Below are 19758 nucleotides of genomic sequence, written 5' to 3'. Positions count from 1 at the left end.
AGAGAACTTACATATAACACGAAGAACTCACGAACAGGAAATAGACTACAAACAAAACGCTACAGTCCCGTGTGGTACGAACATACAATACAGACACGGAAGACAACCACCCACAAACAAACAGTGTGAACACCCTACCTTTATATGGTTCCCAATCAGAGGAAACGACAAACACCTGTCTCTGATTGAGAACCATATAAGGCTAATTACCAATGGCCTAAACATAGAAACACAAAACATAGAATGCCCACCCCAACTCACGCCCTGACCAACTAAACACATATAAAATAACAGACAACAGGTCAGGAACGTGACAGAACCCCCCCCCCCTCAAGGTGCGAACTCCGGGCGCACCCCTAAAACTCAAGGGGAGGGTCTGGGTGGGCATCTGTCCGCAGTGGCGGCTCCGGCGCAGGACGAGGACACCACTCCACCATTGTCTTTGTCCCCCTCCTTAGCGTCCTCCGAGTGGCGATCCTAGCCCCCAACCCTGGTCTAGGAACCTTCACACCGGTCCCCCCTAGATAGCTCAGGACAGAGAGGTAGCTCAGGACAGAGAGGTAGCTCAGGACAGAGGGGCAGCTCCGGCCTGGGTGGCAGCTCCGGCCTGGGTGGCAGCTCCGGCCTGGAGGGCAGCTCCGGCCTGGAGGGCAGCTCATGACTGGAGGGCAGCTCATGACTGGAGGGCAGCTCATGACTGGAGGGCAGCTCATGACTGGAGGGCAGCTCATGACTGGAGGACAGCTCATGACTGGAGGACAGCTCATGACTGGAGGGCAGCTCATGACTGGAAGGCAGCTCATGACTGGAAGGCGACTATGGCGGATCCTGGCCGGCGGGCTCTGGCGGATCCTGGCCGGCGGGCTCTGGCGGATCCTGGCCGGCGGGCTCTGGCGGATCCTGGCCGGCGGGCTCTTGCTGCTCATGGCTGGCTGACGGATCTTGCTGCTCATGGCTGGCTGACGGATCTTGCTGCTCATGGCTGGCTGACGGATCTTGCTGCTCATGGCTGGCTGACTGATCTGGCTGATCCTGTCTGGCGGAAGGCTCTGGCTGATCCTGTCTGGCGGAAGGCTCTGGCTGATCCTGTCTGGCTGGCGGCTCTGGCAGCTCCTGACTGGCTGGCGGCTCTGGCAGCTCCTGACTGGCTGGCGGCTCTGGCAGCTCCTGACTGGCTGGCGGCTCTGGCAGCTCCTGACTGGCTGGCGGTTCTGGAAGCTCCTGACTGGCTGGCGGTTCTGGAAGCTCCTGACTGGCGGACGGCTCTAGCGGCTCCTGACTGGCGGACGGCTCTAATGGCTCGGGACAGACGGGCGGCTCTGAAGGCTCGTGGCAGACGGATGGCTCAGATGGCGCTGGGCAGACGGAGGGCTCAGATGGCGCTGGGCAGACGGAGGGCTCAGATGGCGCTGGGCAGACGGATGGCTCAGACGGCGCTGGGCAGACGGATGGCTCAGACGGCGCTGGGCAGACGGATGGCTCAGACGGCGCTGGGCAGACGGATGGCTCAGACGGCGCTGGGCAGATGGATGGCTCAGACGGCGCTGGGCAGACGGATGGCTCAGACGGCGCTGGGCAGGCAGGCAGCTCAGACGGCGCTGGGCAGACGAGCAGTGCAGGCGGCGTTGAGCAGACGAGCAGTGCAGGCAGTTCAGACGGCGCTGGGCAGGCAGGCAGTGCAGGCAGCTCAGACGGCGCTGGGCAGACGAGCAGTGCAGGCGGCGTTGAGCAGACGAGCAGTGCAGGCAGTTCAGACGGCGCTGGGCAGACGGATGGCTCAGATGGTGCTGGGTAGGCAGGCAGCTCAGACGGCGCTGGGCAGGCAGGCAGTGCAGGCAGCTCAGACGGCGCTGGGCAGACGAGCAGTGCAGGCGGCGTAGGGCAGACGGCCGACTCTGACTTGCTGAGGCGCACAGTAGGCCTGGTGCGTGGTGCCGGAACTGGTGGTACCGGACTGGAGACACGCACCTCAAAGCTAGTGCGGGGAGCAGGAACAGGGCACACTGGACTCTCGATGCGCACTATAGGCCTGGTGCGTGGTACCGGCACTGATGGTACCGGGCTGAGGGCACGCACATCATGGCGAGTACGGGGAGAAGGAACAGTGCGTACAGGGCTCTGGAGACGCACATGAGGCTTGGTGCGTGGTGCCAGCACTGGTGGTACTAGGCTGGAGACACGCACCCCAGGGAGAGTGCATGGAGGAGAACCAGGGCTCTGAAGACGCACAGGAGGCTTGGTGCGTGGTGCCAGCACTGGTGGTATTGGCCGGGAACACGTATCTCAGGGCTAGTGCGGGGAGCAGTAACAGGACGCACAGGAGGCTTGGTGCGTGGTGTAGGCACTGTCTTAACCAGACGGCTAGCACGCACCTCAGGACGAGTATGGAGAGCTGTTCCCAGTGACATTAACTCACCAATACGTTCATTCGGACGGATGCCGTGCCTCATGCACCAAACCAGTACATCCCTCATATCTTTCTCCTTCAATTTCTCCATTAGCTCCTTTACTGTCTCTGCGTTACTCACCTCCAAATCCGCCCTCACCGGCTCCTTATGTAAAGCAGGAGGAGTTGGCTCAAGTCCCCTGACTGACCCAACTATATACCCCGAGAGCCCCCCCCCCAAGAAATTTTTGGGTTTGACTTGCGGGCTTCCAGCCTTGTTTCCGTGCTGCCTCCTCATATCGCCGCCTCTCCGCTTTCGCTGCCTCCAGCTCCGCTTTGGGGCGGCGACACTCCTCTGGTTCTGCCCAGGGTCCTTCTCCGTCTAGGATTTCCTCCCATGTCCATTCCTCCTGGTACACCTGCTGCTGTCCGTTAACCCGCTGCTTGATCCTTCGGTGGTGGGTGGTTCTGTAACGCTTGTTCTCCTCCTCTTCGTCCGAAGAGGAGGAGTAGGGATCAGACCAAAATGCAGCGGGTTTTAAGAACATAATGAATTTATTCAACCACGAAGACGAACACGAAACAACACTTGGAATAATTACAAAACGAACGAAGACAGACCTGAAATAGAGAACTTACATATAACACGAAGAACTCACGAACAGGAAATAGACTACAAACAAAACGCTACAGTCCCGTGTGGTACGAACATACAATACAGACACGGAAGACAACCACCCACAAACAAACAGTGTGAACACCCTACCTTTATATGGTTCCCAATCAGAGGAAACGACAAACACCTGTCTCTGATTGAGAACCATATAAGGCTAATTACCAATGGCCTAAACATAGAAACACAAAACATAGAATGCCCACCCCAACTCACGCCCTGACCAACTAAACACATACAAAAATAACAGACAACAGGTCAGGAACGTGACAGGGTCAGAAGTTTACATACACTCAATTAGTATTTGGTAGCATTGCCTTTAAATTGTTTAACTTGGGTCAAACGTTTAGGGTAGCCTTCCACAAGCTTCCCACAATAAGTTGGGTGAATTTTGGCCCATTCATCCTGACAGAGCTGGTGTAACGGAGTCAGGTTTGTAGGCCTCCTTGCTCGCAAACGCTTTTTCAGTTCTGCCCACAAATGTTCTATAGGATTGAGGTCAGGGCTTTGTGATGGCCACTCCAATACCTTGACTTTGTTGTCCTTAAGCCAGTTTGCCACAACTTTGGAAGTATGCTTGGGGTCACTGTCCATTTGGAAGACTATTTGCGACCAAGCTTTAACTTCCTGACTGATGTCTTGAGATGTTGCTTCAATATATCCACATAATTTTTCTGCTTCATGATGCTATCTATTTTTGAAGTGCACCAGTCCCTCCTGCAGCAAAGCACCCCCACAACATGATGCTGCCACCCCCGTACTTTACGTTTTGGATGGTGTTCTTTGGCTTGAAGTCTCCCCCTTTTTCCTCCAAACATAACGATGGTCATTATGGACAAACAGTTCTATTTTTGTTTCATCAGACCAGAGGACAATTCTCCAAAAAGTATGATCTTTGTCCCCATGTGCAGTTGCAAACCGTAATCTGGCTTTTATATGGCGGTTTTGGAGCAGTGGCTTCTTCCTTGCTGAGCGGCATTTCAGGTTATATCGATATAGAACTCGTTTTACTGTGGATATAGATACTTTTGTACCTGTTCCCTCCAGCATCTTCACAAGGTCCTTTGCTGTTGTTCTGGGATTGATTTGCACTTTTCTCACCAAAGTACGTTCATCTCTAGGAGACAGAACGCGTCTCCTTCCTGGGTGGTATGACGGCTGCGTGGTCCCATGGTGTTTATACTTGCGTACTATTGTTTGTACAGATGAACGTGGTATCTTCAGGTGTTTGGAAATTGCTCCCAAGGATGAACCAGACTTGTGGAGGTCTACAATTTTTTTCTGAAGACTTGGCTGATTTCTTTTGATTTTCCCATGATGTCAAGCAAATAGGTACTGAGTGTGAAGGTAGACCTTGAAATACATCCACAGGTCCACCTCAAATGGACTCAAATGATGTCAATTAGCCTTCCAGAAGCTTCTAAAGCCATGACATAATTTTCTGGAATTGTCCAAGCTGTTTAAAGGCACAGTCAACTTAGTATATGTAAACTTCTGACCCACTGGAATTGTGATACAGTGAATCATTAGTGAAATAATCTATCTGTAAACAATTGTTGGAAAAATTACTTGTGTCATGCACAAAGTAGATGTCCTTACAGACTTGACAAAACTATAGTTTGTTAACAAGAAATGTGTGGAGTGGTTGAAACACGAATTTTGGGGCAATATTGAGTAGCTTGGATGAATAAGGTGCCCAGAGTAAACTGTCTGCTACTCAGTCATAGTTGCTAATATATGCATATTATTAGTGGATTTGGATAGAAAACACTCTGAAGTTTCTAAAACGGTTTGAATGATGTCTGTGAGTATAACAGAACTCATATGGCAGGCAAAAAGATGAGAAAAAATCCAACCAGGAAGTGGGAGATCTGAGGTTTGTAACTCATCGCTTATCGAATATACAGTGGGATATTGGTCATTTTGCACTTCCTAAGGCGTCCACTAGATCTCAACAGTCTTTAGAACCTTGTTTGATACTTCTACTGTGAAGGAGGGGGGAATGAAGGCTCTTTGAGTCATGGATCTGGCAGAGTGCCATGAGCTGACCAGGCGCGTTCATGTGAGAGAGTTAGCTTGCGTTCCATTGCATTTCTGAAGACAAAGGAATTCTCCGGTTGGAACATTATTGAAGATTTATGTTAAAAACACCCTAAAGATTGATTCTATACTTCATTTGACATGTTTCTACGAACTGTAATATGACTTTTCGTCTGAACTTTTGCATGGACTTGCCCGCGTGTCGTGAGTTTGGTAGTGTACTGAACGCGCGAACAAAAAGGAGGTATTTGAGCATAAATTATGGAATTTATGGAACAAATCAAACATTTATTATGGAACTGGGATTCCTGGGAGTGCATTCTGATGAAGATCATCAAAGGTAAGTGAATATTTATAAGGCTATTCTGACATCTGTTGACTCCACAACATGGCGGATATCAAATCAAATCAAATTTATTTATATAGCCCTTCGTACATCAGCTGATATCTCAAAGTGCTGTACAGAAACCCAGCCTAAAACCCCAAACAGCAAGCAATGCAGGTGTAGCACGGTGGCTAGGAAAAACTCCCTAGAAAGGCCAAAACCTAGGAAGAAAACTAGAGAGGAACCAGGCTATGAGGGGTGGCCAGCCTCTTCTGGGTTGCCGGGTAGAGATTATAACAGAACATGGCCAAGATGTTCAAATGTTCATAAATGACCAGCATGGTCAAATAATAATAATCACAGTAGTTGTCGAGGGTGCAGCACCTCAGGAGTAAATGTCAGTTGGCTTTTCATCGCCGATCATTAAGAGTATCTCTACCGCTCCTGCGGTCTCTAGAGAGTTGAAAACAGCAGGTCTGGGACAGGTAGCACGTCCGGTGAACAGGTCAGGGTTCCATAGCCGCAGGCAGAACAGTTGAAACTGGAGCAACAGCACGGCCAGGTGGACTGGGGACAGCAAGGAGTCATCATGTCAGGTCGTCCTGAGGCATGGTCCTAGGGCTCAGGTCCTCAGAGAGAGAGAGAGAAAGAGAGAATTAGAGAGAGCATACTTAAATTCACACAGGACACCGGATAAGACAGGACAAGTACTCCAGATATAACAAACTGACCCTAGCCACCCGACACATAAACTAATGCAGCATACATACTGGAGGCTGAGACAGGAGGGGTCAGGAGACACTGTGGCCCCATCCGATGATACCCCCGGACAGGGCCAAACAGGAAGGATATAGCCCCACCCACTTTGCCAAGGCACAGCCCCCACACCGCTAGAGGGATATCTTCAACCACCAACTTACCATCCTGAGACAAGGCCGAGTATAGCCCACAAAGATCTCCGCCACGGCACAACCCAAGGGGGGGCGCCAACCCAGACAGGAAGATCACGTCAGTGATCCACTCAAGTGACGCACCCCTCCTAGGGACGGCAAGAAAGAGCACCAGTAAGCCAGTGACCCTGTAATAGGGTTAGAGGCAGAGAATCCAAGTGGAGAGAGGGGAACCGGCCAGGCAGAGACAGCAAGGGCAGTTCGTTGCTCCAGAGCCTTTCCGTTCACCATCACACTCCTGGGCCAGACTATACTCAATCATAGGACCTACTGAAGAGATGAGTCTTCAATAAAGACTTAAAGGTTGAGACCGAGTCGGCATCTCTCACATGAATGTAGATCTATAAGAGAAAGCCCTGCCTCCAGCTGTTTGCTTAGAAATTCTAGGGACAATTAGGAGGCCTGCGTCTTGTGACCGTAGCGTACGTGTAGGTATGTACGGCAGGACCAACTCGGAAAGATAGGTAGGAGCAAGCCCATGTAACGCTTTGTAGGTTAACAGTAAAACCTTGAAATCAGCCCTTGCCTTAACAAGAAGCCAGTGTAGGGAGGCTAGCACTGGAATAATATGATCAAATTTTTTGGTTCTAGTCAGGATTCTAGCAGCCGTATTTAGCACTAACTGAAGTTTATTTAGTGCTTTATCCAGGTAGCCGGAAAGTAGAGCATTGCAGTAGTCTAACCTAGAAGTAACAAAAGCATGGATTAATTTTTCTACAGAAAATGTCTGATTTTTGCAATGTTATGTAGATGGAAAGAAGCTGTCCTTGAAACAGTCTTGATATGTTCGTCAAAAGAGAGATCAGGGTCCAGAGTAACGCCGAGGTCCTTCACAGTTTATTTGAGACGACTTTACAACCATCAAGATGAATTGTCAGATTTAACAGAAGACCTCTTTGTTTCTTGGGACCTAGAACAAGCATCTCTGTTTTGTCTGAGTTTAAAAGTAGAATGTTTTCAGCCATCCACTTCCTTATGTCTGAAACACAGGCTTCTAGCGAGGGCAATTTTGGGGCTTCACCATGTTTCATTGAAATGTACAGTTTTGTGTCATCCGCATAGCAGTGAAAGTTAACATTATGTTTTCGAATGATATCCCCAAGAGGTAAAATATATAGTGAAAACAATAGTGGTCCTAAAACGGAAGCTTGAGGAACACCGAAATGTACAGTTGATTTGTCAGAGGACAAACCATTCACAGAGACAAACTGATATCTTTCCGATAGATAAGATCTAAACCAGGCCAGAACTTGTCCGTGTAGACCAATTTGGGTTTCCAATCTCTCCAAAAGAATGGGATACCACCAGCAGGTCCTCAGCCTCCCGGGAGGAAGGAAGCTTGGAGAGGGGAATGAAGTGAGCCGCTTTGGAAAATCGGTCAATAATAGTGAGGATGACTGAGTTACCATTCGATGGGGGAAGGCCAGTGACGAAGTCCAAAGCTATGTGTGACCAGGGGCGACTGGGTATGGGAAGAGGATGAAGCAGACCAGATGTAGGTTTGGTGGAGGTTTTGTTCTGGGCACAGACAGAGCAGGCTGAGATTAATTCCTGAGCGTCCTTCTCCATGGTGAGCCACCAAAATCGTTGACGCAGGAAGGCGACAGTCCGGTTCATGCCAGGGGTACAGGTGAGGTGAGTATAATGGGCCTATTGAAGAACATCAGAACGAACTGAATCTGGCACAAACAGAGCCTTACCTGGACAATTTCTAGGATCAGGCTGGTTCAGCTGAGCCTAATGAACACGGGAATTCAATCTCCCAGGAGACAGCAGCAACGATGCAGGAGGATGGCATAATGGTTTCTAGCTCGGAACTTGTCTGTGGTGAACTGACGGGAGAGGGCGTCAGGCTTGGTATTCTTAGATCCGGGGCGATAAGTAAGTGTGAAGTTGAATCTTCCAAAAATCAATGCCCACCTGGCCTGTCGAGAGTTCAGACGTTTGGTAGGTTAGATTTTTGTGATCCGTCCACACAATGAAGGGAAGGACCAAAACCTTTAACCAGTGACGCCACTTCCCAAGAGCCAGCTTAACAGCTAGGAGTTCCAAAAGTACTTTTGACTTTTTGGAATTACCAATGAGGATTTTATAAACACACCATATAAGAGCAGGGAATATACAATAAGAGGAGGGACTCCCATTTACAGTATTTGGAAACTCCAGAAGAAGGATCTAATTCTGCATTACACAGGACTCGAAACACCAGGTGTTTTCAACCTTTTCTGGGTTTGTGCTCCCAGACTCAGGGAAGGTGTTGCACAATTCTTGATTATGTGGTGTTACCACACACCATGTCATGTTTGAGAACCCCTCAGGATGAATGTTTCAGTACATCTTAAATCTGCCCCAATACCCTCACAACCATGTGTTTCAATACTCCAGCCAAGTTAAGGTTTTGGCATCTTTAAGGTGGTGACAGCTTAGTTGCCACTAGTTTTCGTGTTACAAAACACTTCATTTTAACAGTGTACTACTGTTGGGGTGGCAGTTAGACTAGTGGTTAGGCATTGGGCCAGTAACTCGAAAGGTTGCTAGATCGAATAAAAAAAATCTGTCTTTCTGTCCCTGAACAAGGCAGTTAACCCACTGTTCCTAGGCTGTCATTGTAAATAAGTATTTGTTCTTAACTGACTTGCCTAGTTAAAGGTTAAATCAAATTTAAAAACTACTTCTACAAGGTCAACTGCACCCCAGGACTGGGGGTCGCCTCCTTTGGGATGAACTCTGACCTCTATGCATCCAACAACGCCCTCAATATAGTTCATATCCGGATGGGCCGACCCCTTGACCTTTATGGTGAAGCAGAGAGATAATGGTCACCCTTCGTCTCCCTGCCCTCAGTGAGCTGTCATCAAAACATATGCACTGTAATGCACTGTAAAACTTAGCCGGCATATTCAACCAGATGCACTGCAATGCACTGTAAACCTAAGCCTGCCTATCTAACATTATTGCATATCATTTCTAACCTCTTGCTCTGAATCTGAACCAAAAAGCATTTTACCTAGGTCATTAAAAGAAACGAACCAACAACAAGAAAATCAACAAAAACATCCAAAGTATATCCAAGATATTTCTGAAGATATTGATTTATTTCAATTTAAAAACATTTTAAGTTTATTTGACAAGGGCCATGTACAATTGCAACATACGTCTCAAAGGAAATTTGATGAATGAAACTCAAGTTGTCAGCCTTTTGTTTTCATTCTCTCATGACTGTGCCATGTTGTTTGTGCTCCACTGCAATAAACAGCTTGATTTTGTAATATTGAACTGGTAGTCCAGTATATTTATTACATCAGCTTTTGTGTTGTATTCAATGGAACCTATTTTTCTCTAAATATATAATAATTGAAAATATTTTACATAGGAACTTTCACTACAGTTGGTGTAGCCTACTTTGTTAAAAGACATTCATAGCTAGAGTGTTGACTGCAACACGTCAACAAACTGGACCAGTTCAATGACAAACTGTTAAGATTATTTTTCATTGATATATTATATAAAAAAGTGATTAGTTGATTATGGAATATATTTGGTGGGAACTACTTATACAGTGAGAGGCATCGAGATGATTGTGGTCTCAGAGAACACCACCATTTTCAAATGTAATTGTTTCTCAACACTTTCCTGAATCACATAAGTGTAAGTAAAAAAAAAAAAGGTCAGACCAATGCTTGATTTTACCAAAACCAATGAATGTTACAGAAAAATGAAATATAAATCCCATTCACCACATACTGTAAGAACCCAAACATCAAATGGCTGCTAGAAAATAGATACCTTGTTGATCATTGTCAGTGCCTACCAAGTAAACACATCAAGTTTAAGAACTGATGTATCTTTTGCGAATTGCTTTCAAGCAATGCAACACAGAGTAAGTGACAAGTAGTTGTGGCACAGTGGTGTTTAACAGATTATCATTCCAGCCCCCATTCCAAGGCTCTTCAATTTAGAGAACATACTGCTCATGAAGCAGATGGCAAGGACCATGTTTTGATTGTGAAAACGTACATAAACAGATACAGAATCATTCATAATTGAAATCTGACATTAAATCTGACATTTATTCTTGCAGGTAATGTCTTTTGTTAGACTACAGCCTGACACCATTGTTCATTATATTACAATTCCTATTTGAGGTAGAGGCTCTCACTTGATGCTAAAAGACTCTTTGAGGCTTTTTTCTGCCTGTTCTTTTGTGATCAATTTCCAGGCAGGTGGTGTTATTGCTGGGAGTGCGTCATACTTTTTGGCAAATTCATTGTTGAATTTTGCCATCACATATTTCCAGTAGTCTGAGGCCTCGATGCTGGGATCGGCCGGGATATGCCAGTTGGGGAAAATTTCTCTGTACTTTTTGTAAGGATGGTATTTTTGTTTTGTCTCGTAGCATTGGAATTGTTGCTCACTGAACACAGAGGAAGAGCAGATATCAGTCACGAGTTTCCTTGAGTATACAAACCTGTACTGGCCCAGACCCTGTGGTCTGTGTATTGAGGCACAGTGGTCTGTGTGGGCCTCTCCTCCTGCCTCGCACGGTGCCTTGCAGAATGGACATTGCTTCCCACAGCCGAACACTCTTTTGAAAAGAACATTCTGTGGTTTAATCCTCAATTGTTCCAGTTTCCTCTGTGTATCCACTCCCTCTTGGAACTTGGTCATCAGGGATTGTTCCATTTCTTCAACAGATGTTTTGAGACAGTGGGCAAACTGCTCTTGTTCAGCATTATTGAGGATCATGAAGGCACTCAGAGCATCCTTGGGAATGACCAGTGTATCTCCAAGCTCCGTGCAAATGTTCTGAATGAATTTCTCAAAATTGTTGTTTTTCTTGGTTTGGGCCTTTGTGATGGCATCCATTATTTTCTTGACGATTGCTTTCAGATGCTTGTCTTCCAACTGAAACATTTTTTGCCCCTTTGAAAAGCGCTCCCTGATTTGATCAAATATCCAATTCTTGACAAACGTTTCATACGAACAAATGTAGCTGTCATAGTTCTCAAAGTTCAATTCTGAAAGCAAATGTTTCAAGATTGAGTACTGGAAAAATGCACGAGTGCTGAATTGAAGGGCATTTTTTCCTGTCAGCATTTCATCAACGATATCTGGACCCAAGCAATGGCTAACACTTTCTTCCAGTGCAGGTCTGAGGCAGAGGCATGTGAATTCTTCTGCTTTCTTCTGACACTGGTCTCGTTTATTGAACAGGTCTTTGAAGTCAGAACAGTACTTGTCTTTGTACTGATTAAGGCATCGGCGTGGGTCATTGACTTCTATGAAATGTTCATGCATTTGCTGAAATTTCCTGGCTGCAACTCCACAGATATGTAGTTTTAGTAAAACTTCAAATTTGACATCAGTCTCAAGGTCTTTGCTGGCTTTTAATCTTTCCTCAATCATGTTTAGGATTTCCAGAATATAATTGTCATGGTAATCTGTTTCCCTTTCCACCTTCTCCAACACAAATTGTCTGCAAGTCTCTATGAGGTTGTCAGCCATCAACTGGGTTTTCTGTGTGTGTTCATCCAAGTGAAGCCATTGTTTTACTTTCCTTACAAACCCATCAGAAGGCACTTTGAATGGCTCTTTTCCTAAATGTTCCAGCTTTACTCTAGCTATCATTTCATTCACAGAACTTCCCTTCCGGGTCAAGTTTGAACGGAGCTGGCGAAAAATCTTTCCAAAAATGTTTTCCTTCTTCAATCCTGGGAAGGACAACTTCTGCACAGTTTCATGCCACATCTGATCAAAATCTCTCTCTAGCTCCTCATCTGATTTCTCAGATTTGATCTTCCTGCATTCCTCAATTAATCCCAGAACATTCTCTTCCAGTCTTGCTGTGTGGGTCTTCTTTATTGTGTCCAGATTGTTCATTCCCTGTCTGATCTCAGCAGCTGCTTCAAGTTGATTCAGCACAGAGTTCTCCATTTCTCGTCGAAGGCTTTTTGCACTGTTGGAGAAGACCTCTCTGTACCCCTCCACTAGATGCACATGGCCTTCTGTCTGTTCATAATACTTGGTCAAGTTGTCAAGTATGGTCTTCTCCCATTTGGAAAGCTCAAACAAAGCTTTGTTTTTCAATTTGCCAATCACGTCTTTCATGTCTGATGCCTCAGATTTCACAGTGATTGTCCCAAAGTTGGAGATCCTTGTTTCAGCATTTGTTACCCAAGTATACATGTGCTTTTTGAATGACCATTCCCATTTGTGGAACTCAGTGCAGAGCTTCATGTAGGCATCAGCCACTAGGCTGTTTCTGAAGCTGAAGATGAAGTTTTCATACTTCACAGCATTCCACAGGCTTTTTGTCCACTCCAGAAACTCTGTTATGTTGTTTCTAGAGGCCTCACATTTCCCCAAGACTTCAATCATGTTTTTTTTGAACTCGTAGACGGACTCGCTGTACCCGGCATTGACAGGTGCCATTGGAGGGTTACCGTGCCAAAGTCCAGGGATGTACCAGTTACCAGTCTCTGGGTTGTACTCCATCACATCTGTGAAGATCTTGTTCTCTTCTTTGTTTTCCATGCTGGCTGCTGCCTGGGTCATCTCGTTCAATTGCTCCAAGAGCATCTTCCGGTCTCTCATGTTTTTGTCGTGTGCCGAGACATCTGCCACGTTCTGGTGGACAAACAGACACTTAGGCTTCTTTCCCACCTCTTTCATCCGGAGAAAAGCATGGACAACAATTTGAAGGATGTCCTTCATCTCGGTTGAGTTCTCCATGGCAATATTGATAATTGTGACATCACTCAGCCCAACAACTAGAGTGGCTAGCTCGTTGTCGTGCTCAAAGCTGTCATCCAACTGTGCCAGCTCTGGAGACTTCAGCCCTTCTGTGTCGATGATCACTACAAAGTCGCAGTTCAGCTCTTTCTTGAAGTCTTCTTTGACTTTGATGAGAAGCAAGAAAGCCCCTCTTGTGCATCTGCCGCTACTGACTGCGAACTGCACTCCAAACATAGTGTTCAGTAGAGTGGACTTTCCCGTGCTTTGAACACCTAGAACCGTTACCACCAGGATCTTGTTCTTCGGCTGCACCAAGACATTGAGCTGATGCAGCACATCACTCACCCATCTCAGAGGTATGTTGGACGCGTCTCCGTCCACCAGCTCCAGAGGAAACCCATCCAGAAGCAACTCAGCACATAGTCTGGGCAGGTGCTGCAGTTGTTGCCGTGACTCTTCAGTTTCGCTCAGTAAGACCGCAGATTCGTACAGTTGACCCATTTCCCGTAGGAAATGTTCAGTTCCTAAAGAACTGTTTGAAATCTGTTTATCAAGGTATGCAATTTCTTCTTTGGTTTCAGATGAGTTCTGAGACTTTTCTTTGTACAGCTCCCTTAGGCCAGAAAGGTTTTTACGAGACAGATTGTCCAGGTTCATTCGCATCCATTTCAAGAAGTAGGACCTCTCTAGCCCTGTGCTTGATATTGCATGTATGAAGCAAGTCATTGCCTCTGACATGTCATACCTCCTTTGCTGTTCCCTAAGTTGTCTTTTCTCTGCTTGCAGTTCATTTTTGTACATCTCAATGTTCATCTCCCCAGCTTTCCGCAGTCTGCATTCCTCTTTCTCTAGACGTGCCAGCTCCTTCCAGATCTGCCCTTGCAAGGGAAGATGTATTTCCTTATACTGTGGTGTGTCATTAATTTTTGACGTGATTGCATCAGCATTTTGCTTGGCAATCTGACATTCTTGGCAGTCCTCGTCAACCAAGATCCCAAGCTCGTGTGCCACTTCAGCCATCTGCTCCAATGGCATTTTAGAATATGAATTATTGATCACCTGACCAACTGTGTCTCGCAGGTTCTTCACAAAGTCGGCATCATTCATCTGTTTGGTTTTCAGGATGATGTTGCTTTTCTTCAAGTTCAACTCTGCTGCTGTTTTCTTCAAAGCATCAATGCTGAAGCTCTTGCTCTGTGGGTTACCCACCAGAAACAGCTGTGCCTTGGTGTTTTGGCTGGTCAGTAGCTTGTACTTGGTGTCCAAGTTGTCAAAGAACACAAAGACTGCTGCAGAGGTCTGGCAAAGAAAGGAGTACTGCGTCTCAAAGGAACTGATATCCCCTCTCAGATTGGTTACAGCAACAGCTTCACCAAAGATGTCAATGTTCTTTTTCCCACTTGGGAGGTACCAGCTTATCTCAACCAATCCATTGGATATCCTCCTTGGACTATCACCGCATTCCATATCGTGGTGGACAAATGTATCGTGATACTGTTGGGGATTACTCAGAAGCTTGTTCAGAATCTGTGACTTGGACACAGAGCACTCACCCAATCTGACGAAAGAGACCATGGGGAGGTCAGAGAGAACAATCCTATCTTCAACAAATCCTCTTGGGTCTGACAATGAATGAGGTCTGAACTTCTTGACAATGTCTCGCATTGCCCAAAGCATCAGCGTGCACTGTTTTGTGTCACAATTGGGGAGAAGCAGGGGCACAGAAAACTGACACATTGACATTTTCAAGACCATCTCTTGCTGCAGAAAACTGTTAGAGCACAGAAAGAGAGCAGTAACAATGTCTAAGGGGTTCACCACATTACTAGAGTCCATGTTATCAACCAGACTCTCCAGATCTAGGTCTATGTTGCAAAATGAAGCATCACAACTTGCCTCGCCTCCTGATGAGGTACATTTCACACTCCTAGCTGTTACATTAACCATCATTAACCTCTTCAGGAAAGACCATGGCACGGCTGTGAGAGTCTGAGCGGGTTCATCTGTGACGGTCTTCTCATCGATCTGCAGCACGGTGCTCAGGGTGAGCTTCTCTGTGTAGTGTTTCTCCAACCCCAGGTCCAACAGCAAGCTCTCCAGGTGGGTTTCTGTGGGGGAAAGAGAAGGGTTTCAGATCTGAGCTCCTTGGTTGTCAATCAATCCATTAGAAAACATCCTCCTGTCAAAGTAACACAGTGAAAATTCTTAATACACTCACTTGTGCGGGCATATGTCACAGCAGACTTGCTTTGGGTCCCGTTTTTCAGCACCGTAGAGACGTGGAAGGAGTATTTGACACCTGGACTCAGACTGGAGAACGTCAGGGTGTTGGATTCTGTTGTTATCTTCTGGACATCCTCTCCATCACAGGCACAGATCACGAGACATGCCTCAGGATTACCAACACGTTTGTCCCAACTCAGAGACACTGATTCACTGCTGACATGATCTATCTTTATCTTTTCGGGTGGCACAGGTTCTGCAAAAAGGACAAAAAAGGACACAATCCAATTATAACTGAAATAATGAAAACACAAGTTAAACATAATTCTCCCTTTAATGCAAAAGGACATGTTTGAATCATTGTACTTACTTGTATACATGGACATTGTGACCGACGCTCTCTGATTCCTATGGTCAGTGACTAATGTGACGCTGAAAGTGTACTCCGTCCCTGGGTACAGGCCTTTCACATCTGCGCTGTTGGATCCTTGGATGGACAGGATCTCTCTCTGGGTGTGGCAGGAGTAGGTCAATTCGTACCTCTGTGCCGGGTCAAAAGGAAGCCAGCTCAGGGAAACAGAGTCACTGCCAACATAGTGAACTGTTATATATCCAGGGGAGGAGAGCTCTGTGGGAGAGAGCAAAAAGTTATGTTATAAATAATGTTAAATTTTTGGGAAAAGAATTATAGCAGCTAGGAATTGGCGCAGCTATTGGAATATCCGAATGGACGTGAGTGTTCATTTTTTTAGAAAATAAATTCTAGGCCTATTATAACAATGAAAAAGCTTTGTGTTATTAGATTAAATTATACATTTGACATTGTTACACACAGGGATATACCATGATATTTGAAATTCTTAATTTAATAAAACAAGTTTTTATGACAATGACTATACATATTGAAGAGTTATCAACACAACTCTCTTTTCAGGCATGAAAAGGTTATAAATAAATGCTATTATACTGCATCATCCCTACTGTTGCTATGCTAGTAGGGAAAAACAGATACAACCAGTGATGGTTATTAACAAATACAATCAGTAATGTAGTAGTAAAGAAAATGGTGGGTAACTGCTTTTGGCTGTTCGCATTGAATAAAGTAATGCTCTGTATATTTTATGCACTTTTCCATGATAGGTGAGTAAACTCTTGAACATAATACAAATAATTGTATGTGTTTTTCCCCCACTACACCACTGGTTACAACATAATATCACTACAACTCCCTAATATGCACACAGATGCAGTGTTTTCATGTGAATGGAAAGAAACTGATATTCATTTTATGAAATGATAAAGTATACTCTAAGCTTGCCAAGAATTCAGATTCAGTATATATGTAAATGATCAAAATTCCTCTAATATGATTGAAGCACCTTCTACAGCAGCCTCCATCTGTTGAGCTGGCTCTGCCTCCAGACCGTCAGCTTGTACTCTCTGACATGTGTCCTCATCTTCCCCAAGTTTTAAGTCAAGGAATTGATCACTTGCATCATGAAAGTCCTTCAAATGAAAAGAAAAACATTTACAGCAGGAATTAAAGGTTTTATCCTTTGACATTTCAGTCAATTGAATGATTAAAACATTTTCCCACATTGCAAAATGCAAAGCAATGTACTTAATAATAGAAGGCATATTTTAAGGACATCTACAGAAAGTATTCACATCCCTTGATTTTTGTCCACATTTAATTGAGTTACAAAGTGGGATTAAAATACATTTAATTGTCCTTTTTGTAAATTATCTACACAAAATACGCTGTAACATCAAAGTGAAAGAAAGAAATCGAACATTTAAAAAAAATAAAAAATAAAAAAAGTTTTACAATAAATATCTACATATACAGTATATATAAAATAAACAATTATATCTCTTGATTAGATAAATACTCAACCCCATGAGTCAATACATGGTAGAATCACCTTTGGCAGCGATTACAACTGTTAAGTCCTTCTGGGTAAGTCTTTAAGAGCTTTCCACACCTGGACTGTGCAACATTTGCCAATTATTATTTTAAAAAGTATTCAAGCTCTGTCAAATTGGTTGATTTACTTTTACTTAATTATGTCACACAGTGTAACGATGTGCGCTGAGAGTCGGGAAGCAAGTTCAGGGAGTGAGTGTTTTAATGAAATTAACGGAACATAACACAAAACAAGAAACACTAACAGCACACAAACATGAAACTGAAACAGAAACAATGACACCTGGGGAAGGAACCAATGGGAGTGACATGATATACAGTATTTTCCACCATAATTTGCAAATAAATTCATTAAAAATCCTACAATGTGATTTTCTGGATTATTTTTTCTCATTTTGTCTGTCATAGTTGAAGTGTACCTATGATGAAAATTACAGGCCTCTCTCATCTTTTTAAGTGGGAGAACTTACACAATTGGTGGCTGACTAAATACTTTTTTGCCCCACTGTATATATCGAGCTGACAAGGTTATTGATTCTGTATGATAAGTTATACAACACATTTATATCTGCAAAGACTTGTATGTGAAAGAGGAACAGAAAACCCTACCTCTTCATCTGAGGAACTGTCCATTGGCAAGGTGTCTTCAGCCGCCCCACTCCTACCCCGGTCATAGGTCACATCTTTCAGACTGCCTGGCTCTGCAACACGTTCGGGATAATACAGTAGATGAGCTTATGTTACAATGCTAATCAAATATATGTTGCAGCACCTCATAAAGATGGTGAAACATTATCAAATGCTTTCTTTTTCATTATAAACTAAGGGGTTCAGGGTCTGAATGCTGATTGGCTATACGGTATATCAGACCGTATAGTTCACTGTATTCACATGACAAAACAATTTATTTTTACTACACTAATTTCGTTGGTAACCAGTTTATAATGGCAATAAGGCACCTCGGGGGTTTGTGATATATGGCCAATATACCCACGGCTAAGGCCTGCTTCCAGGCACTCCGCAATGCTTCGTGCAAAGAACAGCCCTTAGCCATGGTATATTAAACATATACCACACCTCCTCGGGCCTTATTGCTTAAGTGTATTTTGTCAATAATTGAAAAAAATCACTCATCTAAAAAAAAGGCCCGAGGCTACCTACCTCGCTCTTCCTCGACGATCGCGTTGCATGTAAAGCACAACTGCTGTCCCTCCTCACAAAGCGTGTGACAACGAGGACACTTCATTTTCAGAAAATGTCTGGAACACAACTGGACATCAATAAAAATGTGCGTAACAGTAAAGTGAAATGTTGTAGTAATTTAGACACCCCATAGAATTAATATTTTTTTAATCAATGCCACATAATCGGATCATGAGAATGTAAACAAAAAACGTAAGTATATTAGCCTACCCTATCAAACATTTGCATTCGTAAAAAGTGTATTAGCCTACAGCAATCTTAGTATATAATCAGCTAATATATTAGATTTAAAATTCCGTAGGCCTACAGGTTGTATAAACTTTCACTTCATTAAAATAAAGATAAAAACATAATAAGTTGCTTTGTGATTTAAGCTATTAGACAGTTTGATAAGCAACATTTCACGAGACACGACTCACCTGCATATCACACTGCAGCTCAATGACAATGCATAATCAAATGTTCCAGCTACAGTACTAAATAACATTGGGATGAACCATGTGTAAGAATGGAACTGTCTACTGTGCCAGACTGACAACATTCATGGCATCACATTTTGAAAATGTTCAGTAGTTCACTGTATTCACATATAATTTTAGCCTACACGTTATTAGAATGTACTTAACGTAATATATATATAATATATATAGCATCATTTGGATCAGTCCGTCTATACTTTTGCTTCAGTTTCATTTCAGTCGATCGACAATCGACCACGTTGAGTTTCGTTTCGACGAGGCAGACTGCAGAAAGTTTTCAATGGCACGGATTCAAGAATGGTCTTGAACATGAATGAACATTTAGCAGACTAGTTGGTGTATTGGTTAATGAAATCAAATATGTCACATTTTCTCGAATACAACCTTACAGTAAAATGCTTACTTACAAGCACTTAACCAACAATTAAGTTTTAGGAAAAATACCTACAAAAATATAAGTAACAAATAATTATAGAACAGCAGTAAAATAGGCTATATACAGGAGGTACCCACACCGAGTCAATGTGCGGGGGCACCGTTTAGTCGAGGTTATTGAGGTAATATGTACATGTAGGTAGAGTTATTAAAGTGACTATGTGTAACGGATGTGAAATGGCTAGCTAGTTAGCGGTGGTGCGCGCTAATAGCGTTTCAATCGGTTACGTCTCTCGCTTTGAGACCTTGAAGTAGTGGTTCCCCTTGCTCTGCAAGGGCCGCGGCCTTTGTGGAGCGATGGGTAACGATGCTTCTTGGGCGACGTTGTTGATGTGTGCAGAGGGTCCCTGGTTCGCGTTGGGGCGAGGGGACGCCATAAAGT

General features: G+C 44.5%; 1 protein-coding gene across 1 annotated transcript; it reads right to left on the bottom strand.

Annotated features, from left to right (window-relative positions):
- Positions 1-9454: 9454 nt before the first annotated feature.
- Positions 9455-18515, bottom strand: LOC120030644 (interferon-induced very large GTPase 1-like). The gene is made up of 6 exons (XM_038976083.1): positions 18421-18515; positions 17869-17960; positions 16712-16838; positions 15703-15960; positions 15328-15588; positions 9455-15217 (listed from the first exon to the last, which is right to left on the bottom strand). Exons 1-6 carry the CDS (start codon positions 18503-18505, stop codon positions 10530-10532), a joined length of 5511 nt encoding a protein of 1836 aa, XP_038832011.1. The 5' UTR covers positions 18506-18515; the 3' UTR covers positions 9455-10529.
- Positions 18516-19758: the final 1243 nt, after the last annotated feature.

The sequence above is a fragment of the Salvelinus namaycush genome, chromosome 36, assembly GCF_016432855.1.
Source record: "Salvelinus namaycush isolate Seneca chromosome 36, SaNama_1.0, whole genome shotgun sequence".
In the NCBI taxonomy this organism is placed as follows: domain Eukaryota; kingdom Metazoa; phylum Chordata; class Actinopteri; order Salmoniformes; family Salmonidae; genus Salvelinus; species Salvelinus namaycush.
This window is presented reverse-complemented; position numbering and strand designations above follow the sequence as displayed.